The 14,264-nt window shown below is 56.8% G+C and overlaps 9 protein-coding genes and 1 non-coding gene across 10 annotated transcripts; 3 read left to right on the top strand and 7 right to left on the bottom strand.

The window, feature by feature from the left end:
- Positions 1-219: 219 nt before the first annotated feature.
- On the top strand, positions 220-1,833 carry BO72DRAFT_504610 (sulfatase family protein; the record flags this gene model as incomplete). Its single annotated transcript, XM_040949158.1, has 1 exon — positions 220-1,833. The coding sequence occupies exon 1, from the start codon at positions 265-267 to the stop codon at positions 1,831-1,833; it is 1,569 nt and encodes a 522-aa protein (XP_040795059.1). The 5' UTR covers positions 220-264.
- Positions 1,834-1,981: 148 nt separating this feature from the next.
- Positions 1,982-2,071, bottom strand: BO72DRAFT_t311. The gene has a single exon. It is a non-coding gene; the product is annotated as a tRNA-Asp (tRNA).
- A 272-nt stretch (positions 2,072-2,343) lies between these two features.
- Positions 2,344-3,563, bottom strand: BO72DRAFT_504607 (quercetin 2,3-dioxygenase anaerobically complexed with the substrate kaempferol; the record flags this gene model as incomplete). Its single annotated transcript, XM_040949157.1, has 2 exons — positions 2,344-3,033; positions 3,097-3,563. 2 exons carry the CDS (start codon positions 3,561-3,563, stop codon positions 2,379-2,381), a joined length of 1,122 nt encoding a protein of 373 aa, XP_040795058.1. The 3' UTR covers positions 2,344-2,378.
- Positions 3,564-5,080: 1,517 nt separating this feature from the next.
- On the top strand, positions 5,081-6,667 carry BO72DRAFT_392963 (carboxylesterase; the record flags this gene model as incomplete). Its single annotated transcript, XM_040941917.1, has 1 exon — positions 5,081-6,667. One exon carries the CDS (start codon positions 5,081-5,083, stop codon positions 6,665-6,667), a length of 1,587 nt encoding a protein of 528 aa, XP_040795057.1.
- Positions 6,668-6,729: 62 nt separating this feature from the next.
- On the bottom strand, positions 6,730-7,212 carry BO72DRAFT_502282 (uncharacterized protein; the record flags this gene model as incomplete). The annotated part of the gene is made up of 1 exon (XM_040949050.1): positions 6,730-7,212. One exon carries the CDS (start codon positions 7,210-7,212, stop codon positions 6,730-6,732), a length of 483 nt encoding a protein of 160 aa, XP_040795056.1.
- A 969-nt stretch (positions 7,213-8,181) lies between these two features.
- BO72DRAFT_533032 (ankyrin repeat domain-containing protein) lies at positions 8,182-9,378 on the bottom strand (the record flags this gene model as incomplete). Its single annotated transcript, XM_040950477.1, has 1 exon — positions 8,182-9,378. One exon carries the CDS (start codon positions 9,376-9,378, stop codon positions 8,182-8,184), a length of 1,197 nt encoding a protein of 398 aa, XP_040795055.1.
- A 199-nt stretch (positions 9,379-9,577) lies between these two features.
- On the bottom strand, positions 9,578-11,176 carry BO72DRAFT_442842 (alpha/beta hydrolase; the record flags this gene model as incomplete). The annotated part of the gene is made up of 4 exons (XM_040943528.1): positions 9,578-10,567; positions 10,622-10,730; positions 10,782-10,920; positions 10,985-11,176. 4 exons carry the CDS (start codon positions 11,174-11,176, stop codon positions 9,757-9,759), a joined length of 1,251 nt encoding a protein of 416 aa, XP_040795054.1. The 3' UTR covers positions 9,578-9,756.
- A 145-nt stretch (positions 11,177-11,321) lies between these two features.
- BO72DRAFT_30183 (uncharacterized protein) lies at positions 11,322-11,832 on the bottom strand. Its single transcript, XM_040940439.1, has one exon. The coding sequence runs from the start codon at positions 11,748-11,750 to the stop codon at positions 11,409-11,411; it is 342 nt and encodes a 113-aa protein (XP_040795053.1). The 5' UTR covers positions 11,751-11,832; the 3' UTR covers positions 11,322-11,408.
- A 26-nt stretch (positions 11,833-11,858) lies between these two features.
- BO72DRAFT_30174 (SDR family oxidoreductase) lies at positions 11,859-13,383 on the top strand. The gene is made up of 4 exons (XM_040940438.1): positions 11,859-12,057; positions 12,115-12,181; positions 12,260-12,390; positions 12,449-13,383. The coding sequence occupies exons 1-4, from the start codon at positions 12,022-12,024 to the stop codon at positions 13,184-13,186; spliced, it is 972 nt and encodes a 323-aa protein (XP_040795052.1). The 5' UTR covers positions 11,859-12,021; the 3' UTR covers positions 13,187-13,383.
- Positions 13,384-13,481: 98 nt separating this feature from the next.
- BO72DRAFT_392955 (CBD9-like protein) lies at positions 13,482-14,189 on the bottom strand (the record flags this gene model as incomplete). The annotated part of the gene is made up of 2 exons (XM_040941916.1): positions 13,482-13,655; positions 13,764-14,189. Coding segments are annotated over 2 exons (600 nt in total), but the record flags the coding sequence as incomplete, so codon positions are not given.
- Between the last annotated feature and the right edge of the window lie 75 nt (positions 14,190-14,264).

Here is a 14,264-nt window from a genome sequence, read left to right as displayed (position 1 = left end):
TCAGCCCACTGCTCATCCCGCCTATTCCCAATCAGAGTACCATGCCATGCATGCTGTTACTCAAGGGCACACGTCTCAAGCGCAGATAAGACGTTTTCGCTGCGCAAAGCACGGGCTGGCACGACCCGACATCGGAGTAGTCCCGAGAACTGACCACTCAAATAGTCCAGCTCATCCTGGCAGTCATTACAATTCAATAATACTTCGTCCCGTCACTCCCACCTGACCTTCTCATCTGTAGCAGTTGACACCTCGGCCATCAAAATGACGATCCGACAAAAGCCCCCACCACCCCCGAACATCGTCTTCATCATGGCCGACGACCACGCCTCGAAGGCCATCTCCTGCTACGGGGCCAACATCAACCACACGCCGCACCTGGACCGGCTCGCGCACGAAGGCATGCGCCTCAACCACTGCTACGTGACCAACAGCATCTGCACGCCGTCGCGCGCGGCGATCCTGACGGGCACGTACAACCACGTCAACGGGGTGCTGACACTGGCCTCGAAGATCAACAAACACCTGCCCAACGTGGCCAAGCACCTGCGCAGCAGCGGCGGATACCAGACGGCGATGGTGGGGAAATGGCACCTGGGCGAGGGGAACCCCCACGAGCCCACGGGGTTCGACTACTGGTCCATCCTGCGGGGCCAGGGCGAGTACTTCGACCCCACGTTCATCGGGCCCGACACGCCGGCCGCGGGCGTCCCGGAGGAAGGGTACGCGACGGACCTGATCACGGACAAGAGCATCGCCTTCATCCGGAACCGCGACCGCGCGCGCCCGTTCTTCCTCATGTGCCACCACAAAGCCCCGCACCGCAGCTGGGAGTGCGACCCGCGCCACAAGCACCTGTACCGCGACCGCATCCGCGTGCCCGCGACCTACTCGGACGAGTACAAGCACCGCGCGCGCGCCGCCCAGACCGCCAAGATGCGCGTCGCCGAGGACATGACCTACTTCGATCTGGGGCTGGCGCAGCCCGACGGCGGCGCGCGGCAGGTCGGGGAGCGCATGTTCGACGGGCGGCGCAAGGTGCCCGCCCCGGAGACGGAGGAGGCGATCCGCAACCTCAAGCTGGTGGACGTCGACGACGGCACGGTCTTTACGTTCCAAACGGCCGCCGAGCTAGCCGACTTCAAGTACCAGCGGTACATGCAGCGGTACCTGCGCACGATCCACAGCGTCGACGAGAACGTGGGCCGGCTGCTGGATGCGCTGGACGCCGAGCCCGGGCTGGCCGAGAACACGGTCGTGGTGTACACCTCGGACCAGGGGTTCTTCCTCGGGGAGCACGGCTGGTTCGACAAGCGCTTCATGTACGAGGAGAGCTTCCAGATGCCGTTCTTGGTGCGGTACCCGCGCGAGATCGCGCCGGGCTCGGTCGGCGAGGACATCGTCTGTAACGTCGACTTCGCGCCGACGTTTCTGGACTTCGCGCGCGTGGCGCAGCCGAGTTACATGCAGGGCAAGAGCTTTCGGGCGGTGCTGCGGGGCAGTCCGCCGGCCGGGTGGCAGCAGGTCGCGTACCATCGGTATTGGATGCATAATGATGCCATCCATGAGGCGTATGCCCATTATGGGGTCCGCGATCAGCGGTATAAGCTGATTTACTGGTACAATGAGCCGTTGGATGTGGAGGGGGCCAGGCCCGGCGGGGAGGAGTATAAGGAGTGGGAGCTGTTTGATTGTCTGGAGGATCCCTTGGAGCTGTTTAATATCTATCATGAACCGGAGTATCGGGAGGTGGTGGGGAGGATGACACGGCTGTTGGAGGCGAAGATGGAGGAGATTGGCGACGAGCCCGAGCATAAACTGAGAAGCAGGTGATCTACATGGCTGTAGACAGGTCTCGCCCTGGCCAGTGTTGTTATTCGGTCAGAAACGACCACGGAGAACAAAAAGAATTGATGTTTGTGTCGATGCTCAGCCAGCATACATACGATACACTATTCCGGCAAATCACAAAAAAAGGAATCTCCCCGACTGGGAGTCGAACCTAGGTCTCCCGCGCTTGTTCCCAGCTGGGATTGACAAGCGGAAATCATGACCGTTAGACCATCGAGGATGTTTCTTGTTGTTGATTTTAGCTCTTTGCAGCATGATTTTAGCATAAGATCAGTATGATGTCTCATACTGCGATGTCAATCATAAAGCGATCAGTGGTTTACCAACGTCTTACCAGGATGTTATTATCTTCAATCTCATCTGTTCTGACGATTGCATATCATACTAGGTGTTCATCAAAGCAGCTGGTCTTTTCATGGCCTGGTGATATGTGACATACATGCTTACACTTCTCGAGAAAAAAGACTGAAGATAATACAATAAGATCTATAACCGCCGCCCCCCGCCTCTAAAACCAAAAACAAACCCTACCAATCGGCCGGAAAGCTGACCGAGCTCCACTCCTCCCCGCCATCCACCAAAACCTGATCCAACCCGTCACTCCCCGAACTCACAAACAACACCTTACTGAAATACGCCTCACTGTGATACTTAAACTCCACACCCCCAGGGATGAACGCGACATCGCCACTCCCCAGCTCCGTAGCAGCATACTCCCCGATCTGCACCACGACCCGTCCCTCCTGGACCTGGAACGCACAGGCGCCCGGGAACGACCACGTGGGCACCGTCACAGTGCTCGGGACGGTGCTCATCGAGATCGTGGAGAGGGTGTAGTTGGTATCCTGGGCCTGGGTGGCCGTGACGAAGGGCGCGACGATCTGGTACCCGTACTGCGAGTTGAGGTATTTGGGGCCCCAGCCGTTGGCGACGAAGTAGGGCTCGCCGGCGGTGGAGGCGAGGGCGTTGGCGCCGTTGTGCCAGGCCGTGTTGGCGGGGGCGGTGCCGTTCACGGCGTCGGAGCGCGGGGTGAAGGCGAGTTTGGCGTAGACGTCGAAGGATTCGAGGGTTGTGATGGTCGTGGAGTCGGGGCCCGTGGTCGAGGAGCTGTCGCTGGACGAAGGGATGTACGGGGTGTGCGTTGTGTCGGTTGCGTTGGTGCCGAGGTAGTAGAATAGGTCCCTTCAATGTATTCGTTAGGCTATGCGGTGGGAGGGGCAAAGCGGGGTCGGGGGATGGACTCACTCAAACCCACCAGGGACAATCACCCCCATCATCTCGGTGTCCGGGTCCTGGATCTGGAATGTATGCGTCACGTTGCGCGGCACGCTGCCGTAGTCCCCGGCGGACAGCAGCCGCGTCTGTTGCGTGTCGTTGCCGCTCTGCGCCCACAGCTGGAAGCTGCCCTTGTTGCAGTAGAAGTTCTCGTAGTGCTTCTGGTGGATGTGTGGGAGCACGCCCAGCGCGTCGCTGTGCGGCGCGTTGGTGCCCATCAGGGTGAAGGCGTACCCCGAGGATGGGCCGGTCACGTAGAACCGGTACAGCTGCGTGCCCACGGTCACGGCCCGCGCGTGGGAGTAGTGCCGGATCACGTAGGGGCGGACGTGATCGGGGGCGTCCTCGACGATCAGAGACGAGGTGTCGCGACTGGCTGGGCGGGCCAGCGCCTGGCTCAGACTGGAGAGTAGGAGGGCTCCGGCGTGCAACCGCATGGTGGGCTAGGTTTCTCTAGAAAATGAGTGGAGAGTGAAAGAGAGGATGGTAATCTACAAACCCTATTTGATCGGCATCAAGGCAGGTATTTATACATGGCTGCAACGATCGCAGGCAGTGGAGCACGTCGAGAAACCGAGATAGCCAGCAGAGATCAGCATTGCGAATCTGTACTCACAACCCGCTGGGAGGTACCTGCTGCACCGGGAACCACCATGCCCACTTGCCAAGGAATGCAGTAAAACATAGAGCCTGGATGACAGCATGCACGTTTCACTATGCAGTATGAAGTAAATAGTCTTAGGGCATACTCCTACCACTGGAAACACCGGGCCGCGGATGATCAGATCCTTGCCCGAATAGGAATAAACGGCGTGCTGCAAGCCTGCGTTAGCGCCGTTCGGAAATCCCGAGTTTCTGCAAAGAAAAAGAACGGTCTGGGGCCAAGACGGAGAATATGCCGGATGGCCTCCGGAGCCCGTAGGCAAACGCTTTTTTTTATTACTTGTACTTAGTATTGTCCACCGGTCTAATTAATCGTGGAGATTGGCTCGTATAGTGAGTGAGTGCTCATGACTTTGCTTTGTACGAGATCTGGTCTGGTGTCCAGATAATGACAACCCCTGTTCATGACGGCTGGGCGGCTTGGGTTTCCGTTTGCTGGGCTCAGTGCTTGGCAGGAGAGAACTTGCGAGAACAACGGGAATGAGATCACCGGGTGATCGTTACTTGTTTTGACGTTGATCGACTCCAATGCCTATAGGACTAAGCGGAACATTCGGCGGATGGACGAAGGAAGTTCCGGACGGAGCATGAATACGTAGTCCTATTCCTGTCTTGGACGTCGGACTCATGTAGTGGAATCGATAGTCTCGCTACTATCGAGAGACAGAGCCTTTGCCCACAGTCTGAGGCATGGAGTTGCTCTAGTTTTATTTGAGTACTAAGCTACAGTAGGGAAGGCGTTAACTATCTTATCGGCTCCTCCACGTGCCGGACTGTATTATGCCGAGGACCCTAATCAGATTCTTGGCAGGTGATGCAATACGTAGCGATCATAATGTCTTCCCCAGTGACAAAGCGACACAGCCAATCAACCCTCCCTATAGACCGGTGCAAGGCGGAAACGAAAGCCTTCGCCTGAGACGGGCCGTCTTGCAGCTCCTCATAAAAGGATCCCGTTATCGAAGGGTTACATCGATCCAGGGACGCTGCACTGCTGCTCGGAAAATCCGACCACCCGAGGTGCAGCCGACTGCGCCCTAACTCTTTCGACTCCAGACGACAAGCCACCGAATCCATCTCGGACAGAAAGTTCGGCAATGAGAGTGCCAGCTGCAGCTGTCACCGAATCATGGGGAACCGGGGGAAATGACTCCGCATATTGCGGAGGGCCGGCCTAACCCCGGACATTGATTAAATATCCAGGCCTGATACCGTTCATGCAGGGCCGCCTGCACTCTCCGAGAACCTTCGAAGTAGCTGCAGCCACCAAATTACTTCTCACCCGTGAAAAATGAGAGTCCCGTTATTGTCCGCATCGCTGCTGCTGCTGCTACCCGCGCAAAGCGTGACGGCAACCTCCCAGCACAGTGACGATGCATTGACCGTGCACACCAGCACGGGCAGTTACACCGGCCTCTACAACCCTTCCTACCCCTCCGTGCGTGAATTCCGGGCCATCCCCTACGCCCAACCCCCCGTAGGCTCCCGGCGCTGGCAGCCCCCTCATCCGCTCCCGGCCTCCAACCAACACCACAATGCCACGCAATTCCCGCCCGCCTGCTCGCAGTACGTGTACCGGGGCCCCTCCGTCTTCGGCACCCTGGTCCCGGACTTCCTCATCTCCAACGCGCCCGACCAGAACTCCACCGCCGGGGCGATGGCCCAGCACAGCGCCGAAGACTGCCTGCACCTGGCCATCTGGACGCCCGCCAACGCGACCGCGGCCTCCAACCTGCCCGTGCTCGTCTTCTACAGCGGGGGCCAATTCCGCACCGGCGGGATCCGCGTCCCCTACCAGCTGCCAGCCGCCTGGGTCAACCGCACCCAAGACCACATCGTGGTGACGACCAACTACCGCCTCAACATCATGGGCTTCCCCAACGCCGCTGCCCTCGAAGACCAGAACCTGGGGATCCTCGACCAGCGCGCCGCCCTGGAGTGGGTGCACGCGCACATCCGCGAGTTCGGCGGCGACCCGTCGGCCATCACGCTCTGGGGCCAATCCGCCGGCGCCATGAGCGTCGACTACCACACCTACGCCTTCCACACCGACCTGCTGGCGCGCGCCACCATCTCGCAGTCCGGGACCGCCCTCAAGACCACCCCCAGCGTCGACACCAGCCACTCGAACTTCACCTTCGTGGCCCGACACCTCGGGTGCGATTTCCCCGACCACCCGCACAAGGAACTCGAGTGCATGCGCCAGGTCCCCATCGACACGATCCAGAATTTCATCGGCCGCTACGGCGACGCCAAGACCGTCCCCACCATGACCTTCGCCCCCGTCGCGGACGAGAAGATCATCTTTGCCGACTACCCGGCGCGCGCGGCCAAGGGACTCATCGCCAAGACCCCCGCCATCGTCTCGAACTGCGCGAACGAGGCCGCCCCGCTCTACCCTTTCCCCAGCAGTAATCTGACGGCGGGGCCGTGGCAGGAGGGGGTGGATGCGGTGACGCTGCGCGATTGGCTGTGCGTCAGTGCGAACACGAGCGTGGTGCGGCAGCGCGCGGGGCTGAAGACGTATCGGTATCAGTTTGCGGGGAATTTTAGCAATGTGAGTCCCCTCGGGTGGATGGGGGCGTATCATTCGAGTGATTTGACGATGAATTTTGGAACGTTTGGGATTGTGCGTGGCAATGAGACGACGGGGGAGGAGATGCGGACTAGTCAGGTGATGCAGGATTATTTGTTGGCGTTTGCGAGGGATCCGCTGCATGGATTGGAGGGGATGGGGTGGGCTGCGTTTGATGCTGAGGCCGTGGGGGGTGGGGTCATTAAGAGGTTTGGGGCGCAGGGGATTGCGGAGGTGGATGTCATGGGCGATGAGGTGCAGGGCGCTTGTTGGGGGGAGGGGGCGTATGATCCGTTTCCTTAGGGGTGTTTTGGGGGTTGGTGGTGGGGATGGATTACAGTACAGTCTTCAAGTGATGATAATGATCATGAGCACTGCATACTTGTGTTATCAAATTCTTCCATGATATGTCTCTCGTAGTAACCGCCCGCATCAAGGGGGTTATGTATGTCCCAGCTGTTCGGGGCGTTGACGTCCGCGCCGGCCCGCGGCAACAGTGCGACGGTGGCGTCCGGGTCCGTGCTGCGCATGGCGTCGAGAAGCGCGGCGATAATCTCGCGATGCTGGGTGATTGGAAAGAGGAGACCCGACTTGACGCGCTCGGTGGACTCTTGCCGGAGCGTCGCAACAATCTCTGCGTGGCCCCCGATTGCAGCGATCGCGCGGGGGAAGATGGATCTCGGCTCGCGCTTGTTGTACAAATATCTCATCTTACCAAACAATAGCATGCAAACCACTCCTACCGCGTTGTTCCAGATGGCGAACCGCAGCATGACTGCGTAAATACCTCCACTCATTCTGTGGATCATCCCTCCTCCGGTGTCTTCGTCCAATACGGTCTCCAGCATCGCGGGGTGGTTGTGGATCGTTGCGATAATAACGGGGTGGTTGGGCTGAGGACAGATATAGAGCTCTGACTCGTGCTGTCGTAGAGATCTGCACCAACATAAAGAAGCTTTTTGACGACCTCAGGATGGTTGCTTGTAGCCTCATGATTCCAAGCAGAGACTTCACCTGATCGAATGATAGCAATAAAGGAATGGGTCTAGCTAGGAGAAAAGTGATCGACAGGTTCGTGCGAGGGAGTTGATCATCTATTCCGATGACAGGCTCTCCACAACCATCAGGAATATCTCGGGGGGTAGCTTTAAAAGACTCATATTTCTCTATTTCGAGGGTGAAGGCAATCTCGTTGTAGGCTCGGTTTATGGGTTGAAGATCCTCCTGGTATATTAACTTAAGGTAAGTAAGTGTGGGACGAAGATCACAGGAGAACGTAAGAAATAAGATGTAAGAACTGTGGATATCTGAGTATGTGTTCTTTTGTGCAAATGTCTACGCTTTCAGTAGACATTTTGCTTGAGTGAATGAAGACTAGATCACATGAATGCACACTTTTGAAAAAGAGCCAGATAAGTTCAGAAGTTGATAGCTTTGTATATTAGCAACTTTAGTCGAATTCTTTTTGGAAAGGAGTGAAATATCATTACTCCTCAGATTGGTCAGATCACGGGATACACGCGGCTGACAGCGCAAGATGAGTAAAGACATAAACCACCCTGTCTATTAGTGACTCTGTCAAAATTTTATCATATGTAAGCAATGGCTCTTACTTTCCTCAAGTTGGTTTCAAGGATTATCAGTCTGAAGGTTGTGTACCTGATACTGCAGCTAGTTCTTGATGGCTTTATGCTAAATTCTCTGGGTCTCTTAAGACTACGATCTCAGGCTTGAAACACAAATGAGGAACAGGTCTTGTACCATTCACATACATGTTGAAACCTGGAAGTCTGGAGCCTCGAGCTCGGAAGTCCCGCCTAGGCATCTGTAGACCACTCTTTGGGCACTAGAGCCTTGATAGCTTCAAAGTCGCGATCCGCTACCGCTTGGTTCAAGGCCGCTTGCTGAGAATCGTTGACATGGGACGGAGTGATTTGAGCACCCTTGTCGATCAACAGGTGTGCCGCCTCATAACATTGATAAACCACAGCACGGTGCAGTGCCCAGCTACCCCCAGCTCGAGATGGTTTCGCTCTATACTCAAAAAGGAGACGGAAGATCTCCCTGACGGAGGGTGACATTGGACGAGGTAATGGTTGTCGGCTAGGATCTTCTAACTCGTGCCCGGGGGGGTCCCATGAGTAAGTGATATCACCATGCCAGGGTTGTATTGCGCGCGCAAGTGGTCCCCACTTTCGGTTTTTCATAAGATTGGGGTCTGCCCCGGCCTCAAGGAGAAGCTTCACAGCACCCACATGTTTGTAGTGCGCAGCTTCTCCGAGAGGAACGAGATGGATACGCCCCCACTTAGCAACGAAATTGACATCAGCCCCCGCCTTCAGCAATAGTGTGAGTATGTTTTTAGGATTCTGTGTTCCTATCCCTTGAAGCAACGCCTCGTCTATTCCTCGTTGCCGAAGGGTTTCAGACAGGAGGCCTGTTTTTATCCGTTCATCTGCATCTTTCAGCAGTAGATTCACAATATCAACGCGGCCGCGTTCTGCAGCGCTGGCGATGATAGGATCATCGGTCCATGGATCCGTCACTTTTCGGTCCAGCAGCACCTTCACTGCTTTGGCCTGGTTGTCCTGCACTGCCCAGTACATCATATCAGAGAAGTGTCTTTCGGTGAGCCCGCTAGTCAGTTCTTCTTTGTCCAACAGCGTCTCCATGACATTGGCGTGGTCTGAATTTGCAGCTAAGACAATCGGGTGGTCGTACTTAGGCCTTCTGTAGAACGAATAGCCAAACCATGCTTCCCGACTGTGGAGACTAACACCAGCATCGACAAGGTGTTCAATCACCCCTGGGAGGTCCCGTCTTGCGGCATGCTGTAAAGCAGAGAGCTCAACGTCGTTTCGGGCATGGTAGCGGTAGAGAAAGGGATTCAACAGGGAGTAGAAGAATCGATTTATTCGAGTCAGAGGGTTGATCGCTTTTTCCGTCGCTTTTTCCGAGTCGAGGCTTTCTGCGACCATGAGAATGAGCTCGGGGGATAATCTGGAGAGACCCATGGTGGCGTCAGAGCAATCCAAACACTCGCGGACGGGCTTTCGGGCGAAGGGTTGCTGTGTGTTGGAACGAGTGAGTTGAAAAGTCTTCTGGTGATGAGTCCAGAGACTAAAGTACGGAAGGCAAGGAGTGAGGTGACTGTGTCAAAATGTAAGGACGGGCTTCGAAGGATGAAAAGGAACTTATGGGGGAGAAACACACCTTCAGTCAAAATTAAATTGCGCAGAGTGAATGAATGATAACAACATTGCCATAATCAAGCCTTGTCAGCGCCTTTATACTCCCGACTTTTTGCTAAGCATGACATGATCTATCCAACAGTACTCTATAAGCCAGCTCCTATTTACTCCCTTCTCCCTCACTCATCATCGAAAGGTATCTCATAGCTTCGCCCTAAAAGTCTTGTCCTTCCTCTTCAAAGAATCTTTCAGCCGAGTCTCCCACTCCTCAGACAAAGTCACCCTTGCCTCCACCGACCGTTCCTCCCAATCCTGCTGTATCCTCTGCTCATCCAGCTTCCACCTCCTAACCTCCATCCCCAGCCACTCCGCCATCGCAACCGCCACACCACCTACATCCTCAAACGGAACCTGATGCCCGACAACCGGAACAACAACCTCCCTCACTCTCCCCCGCAAACGCCCACCACTTCCCCCGATGCCCCGCCCCGTCCGCTCCACCTTCTCCGCCCGCATCTCTGGCGTCGAAATCGGACTCCTCTCACCAAAGACATACAACACAGACGGTCGCACATGCTTCAGCAGCTTGAACGCCAGGATGGGCTCGTACCGATAAAACGGGGCGATCGCGTGCGCGGGACCGATGACATCCGCATGGAACACCGCATCATGCGCCTCTGACTCATTCGCCGGATCTAAGGGCTTGCGGCCCGAGAAATTGGCACGAAGGTACTGTATCACCTCCTGGTGGCGCGAGGTGGTGAGACTGACCTCTGAAGGGGTGTCGACTAGGCCGTATTGCAGCAAGCGATCGAACGCCCGCGGATCCCATTTGCGATACTGTTTCTTCAGAAATGTCGTGGCGGCGGCGCGGGTGGCCCACTTGTCGGGGGCGGAGAGGGAGGCGCGGGCGAAGGCGGCGCCTTTGCCGGTGAGAACATCTGGGGCCAGCACGGGGTCAATGAGGATGAGGGAGGTGAGGAGGCGGGGGTGCATTAAGGATAATAAAATTCTGAGTTGACGGTTATTGCTGTTCGGTATTTCGGGTTGGGAGGGAGAAAATTACAGTTGTCCGGCGCCGAGACTGTGTCCCACGCCGATGATCGGTCGCGGCATCTCGGCCTTGAAGGTATTGATTACATGCAGCAGGTCTCGGGCGTGATCGAACCAGGATGCTGTAGTTGAGTTAATATAGGGGAGGATTGTCGTTATGAGGCGCTGCTTACGGTCATTGCCTAGATTTTGTCGGTTCAACAGCCCGCTGGCGGCCTGACTTGCCGTATCTGCGACCCAGATAGAGCGGATCCGGACACCCTGATGCTCGAGTTTCGCGAGGGTCTCTTCCCATAGTGGTTCGTACAGTTCCTATTCTTGAGGTTAGTGTCTTGCCAGGCTAATGAGCGCAACATCTACCTCAGAGGCCACAGACCTTGGGCATCCCACTCGCATGCGCACCAACGATTGTGACATCTCCCGGCTGGGGATCCGGGTTCGACTTGGGAGTGTACCGCTTCACCACCAGCTGCAGCGCATCATCACCGTGTCTCGTCGCATGAGGGTATTCGCGGACATGCTGGCACCCGACGATGTGCTCTGTTATGATGAAGGGAGACGACGCCATCCTGCGTTTCAGTCAATCACACACAAAATATGTGGACCCGATTTTTCACCAAATTGCGCTTCCAGAAGGCAACCACGCTCATATATCTACTCGGACAAGACAGCAAAGGCAGGTCCCACGACCACAGACCCACAGTTCAGCTGCCGCGGATCCATGCGGACAGCTGCAGATTCTCGTGCCTAACGAGCATGATCATCGCTTATTTTCCTTTTTCCTCGCTTCCGCTCCCCTATCAGAGTCTATTTTTTATCTGTCCTATGACGCATGAGTCTAAGGGGCATACATCCGACACTATCGACGATTCCAATCTCCGATTCGACTTCGGCAGCTTCCTGACCCACTGGAGGCGTTCGCCAGAGCTGGCCAGCCAGAGGGCAAGATGGAACCAAGGGCAAAACCCCCCGGTGGCCCCACAGGTTCTTCGCTGGCGCGGCCCGCCACGGCTAATCATTGATGATCGCGATAATGCTGCTCCCGGGTTCAATTGCCGCAGGCACAGGATGAGAAGCCTAGGGGTTTGACAGGGCTGCACATTCCGACATATCAAGTTTTCTTTGCATTCCACGAGCATCATCCTGTCATATTGATGTCAGATATTTATCTCGTGATCCTCACTCCTGATGGGTAGAATATGGAATGATCGTCGAGCACGGCTGAGGCCGGAAATACGATACTCCGCCGGGCGATAAGCACTAGTCATGCAGAAGATCCCAGCCCGATCATCCCATGGTTCTGCAAAATACCCCTGAATCATATCTTGTTTACCCTCCGGCACTGAACCATAGTGCAGTACATTCTTCACCCAGTCCACTAGACATCCCCAGACTGCGTGTAAAAGTGACACCATGACGCAAAGCAAGCACTTTCACGTCCAAGGCCAGGTCCGTCGGCACCCACTCCCCCACAGTGACAGCGAGCCCCGTCTAACATGCATGCAGACCGTCGTCATCGCCGGTGGATCAAAGGGTCTAGGCCGCGAACTTGCCATCCAACTCACCACCCAAGGCATGTTTTCTCCGGAAGATTGACATCAGATCAAGCTCCCACGAAGCCAGCCACTAACGTGCGCCCCACCGCATGCAGGCGCCCATGTCACCATCCTAGCCCGAAGCCCCGGCCCACTCGAGGAGACCCGTAAAGAGCTGCTCTCCCACACGCAGTCGCCGGATCAGGTCATCAGCGCCGCCGCCGTCGATCTGACAGATCCGAAACAGGTAAGCCTGCCTCAGCCCTACTCATCATTGCTTCGTACACACTTACATTTCCCAAAAGGTCCAAGAATTCATCGCCTCCCAGCCCACCCCACCATCCATCCTCTTCATCGTCGCCGGCGGCACCGCCGCCCAAGTCGGCTTCTTCGCCAACATCACCCCCGAAGAAATCAAATCCTGCATGGACCAGAACTACTTCGCCGCCGCATACATCGCGCATGCCTGCCTCCGGCGCTGGCTGCAGGAGCCCCCCACCAACAGCCAAACCAAACGCCACCTCATCTTCACCGCCTCGACGGCCGCCTTCCTCGGCTTCCCGGGCTACGCCGCCTACACCCCGACGAAAGCCGCCACGCGCGCGCTGGCCGACACCCTGCGGTCGGAGGTGTTATTGTATCGTGCGCAGCAGGACATCCGCGTGCACTGCAGCTTCCCGGGCACGATCTACACGGATGCGTTCTATGAAGAGCAGATCCGCAAGCCCCACCTGTTGAAAGAGATGGAGGGGTCGGCGGACAACAAGGGCGGGTTGACGGCGGCTAAAGTGGCGGAGTTGACGCTGCGGGGGCTTCGTGCGGGCCAGGGGTACATCACGGTCGACGGGGAGACGGAGCTGCTGTTGAATAACATGCGCGGGCCGAGTCCGCGCGATCGGCCGGTGAGGGATTGGGTGATGGGGGTGGTGGCTTCGGTGGTGTGGCCGGTTTATCGGTGGCGGTTCGATCGGATGACGGGGGCGTTTGGGCAGAAGATGGGGAGGGAGGAGTGGACGCGGCAGTTTGGGGAGGGTCAGGAGTAATTGCAGGTGCCTTCCCAAGGATGGCGTTGTGGATGGTCAGTCGCATCGGGGTCATGGCATGTTTATAGTCTACGCTTCTTGTGCATTTCTTGGATACTAATGGGTTAAGCAGTTCCTGTTTCGCTTATAATGAGTATTTAGATCTCGCTTGCGTACCCAGGTTTCGACCTCAATTTTCAATCCCACATTCCTCTTTCTGCATGCTTATGACCTCAATATAATCTCCACCCGTGCCAAACCCTTACTCGTGCAATGTCACCGAACCCCAACCTCATCTAGTGATATCCCCACCCCCTCAAATAAAAGGATCAGACCCCTCCACCAACTCGTCGTCCCCAGTACCAACCTCAAACCGCGCCTCCCTCAAATCCCACACCATCTCCCCCTTAACATCATGCATCCCCAACTCCGCCCCGACATCATCACTGTTCAGCGGCGCACCCAGCTGATACGCCCAGAACCACGCCGTCTCATTCCCGTTCGGATCCATCACGAACCCACCACCAGCAGTAGCCCCAGTCGCAGCCGCAGCAGTCGCATTCCCAGCCCCAATCGCAGTCCCAGCCCCATCCCTGACCTCCCCCCCCTCCCCCACCCCATCACCACCACCAGTAGGCAGAGCAGGCCAGCTCCCCCAACAATCCTCACACCGCACCTCCGCGACCATCATCCCATCCACGATCCCCGACCCCTCGAGCAGCGTAACATTCGCCGCGGGATTATACCGCGGCTGGCCCTGGCCCCCGGACCGCGGGGAGAGCGTGACGCTCGTGGCGGAGGCGGCGTACACGATGAAGATGTTGGCGGTGGCCATGTCGGGCCCCTGGCCGAGGGAGATCCATTGCATGGTTGTCGGGGCGGTGAGGCGGAGGTAGATTGGTCCGGACCCCCTTGGGGGATCTTCGGAGGGGTTGAGGGTGCTGGTGTTGGTGCTGGGGATGGTGATGCTGTAGGTTAGGGAGGGGGTGGTGGGATCTGGGGCTGTGGTGAGGATTTTGGCGGTGGGTTGGGGTGGGACTTTTTTTTTGGTTTGCGTTAGTTTGGGTTATGGGTTTTGGATTTGGGGCTGGTGGGGGGG

Source organism: Aspergillus fijiensis, assembly GCF_003184825.1.
Source record: "Aspergillus fijiensis CBS 313.89 unplaced genomic scaffold BO72scaffold_117, whole genome shotgun sequence".
Taxonomy (NCBI): Eukaryota; Fungi; Ascomycota; class Eurotiomycetes; order Eurotiales; family Aspergillaceae; genus Aspergillus; species Aspergillus fijiensis.
Note: the sequence above shows the minus strand (reverse complement) of the source record. Positions and strands in the feature narration are given on the sequence as shown.

Bases quoted from the DNA above. Each gene is read 5' to 3' on its own strand.
- BO72DRAFT_30174 (XM_040940438.1), top strand. From the start codon at position 12,022: ATGACGCAAAGCAAGCACTTTCACGTCCAAGGCCAG. The intron at 12,058-12,114 runs GTCCGTCGGCAC...ACATGCATGCAG, and splicing joins ACTTTCACGTCCAAGGCCAG to ACCGTCGTCATCGCCGGTGG. The intron at 12,182-12,259 runs GCATGTTTTCTC...CACCGCATGCAG, and splicing joins CATCCAACTCACCACCCAAG to GCGCCCATGTCACCATCCTA.
- BO72DRAFT_30183 (XM_040940439.1), bottom strand. From the start codon at position 11,750: ATGATGCTCGTGGAATGCAAAGAAAACTTGATATGTCGGAATGTGCAG.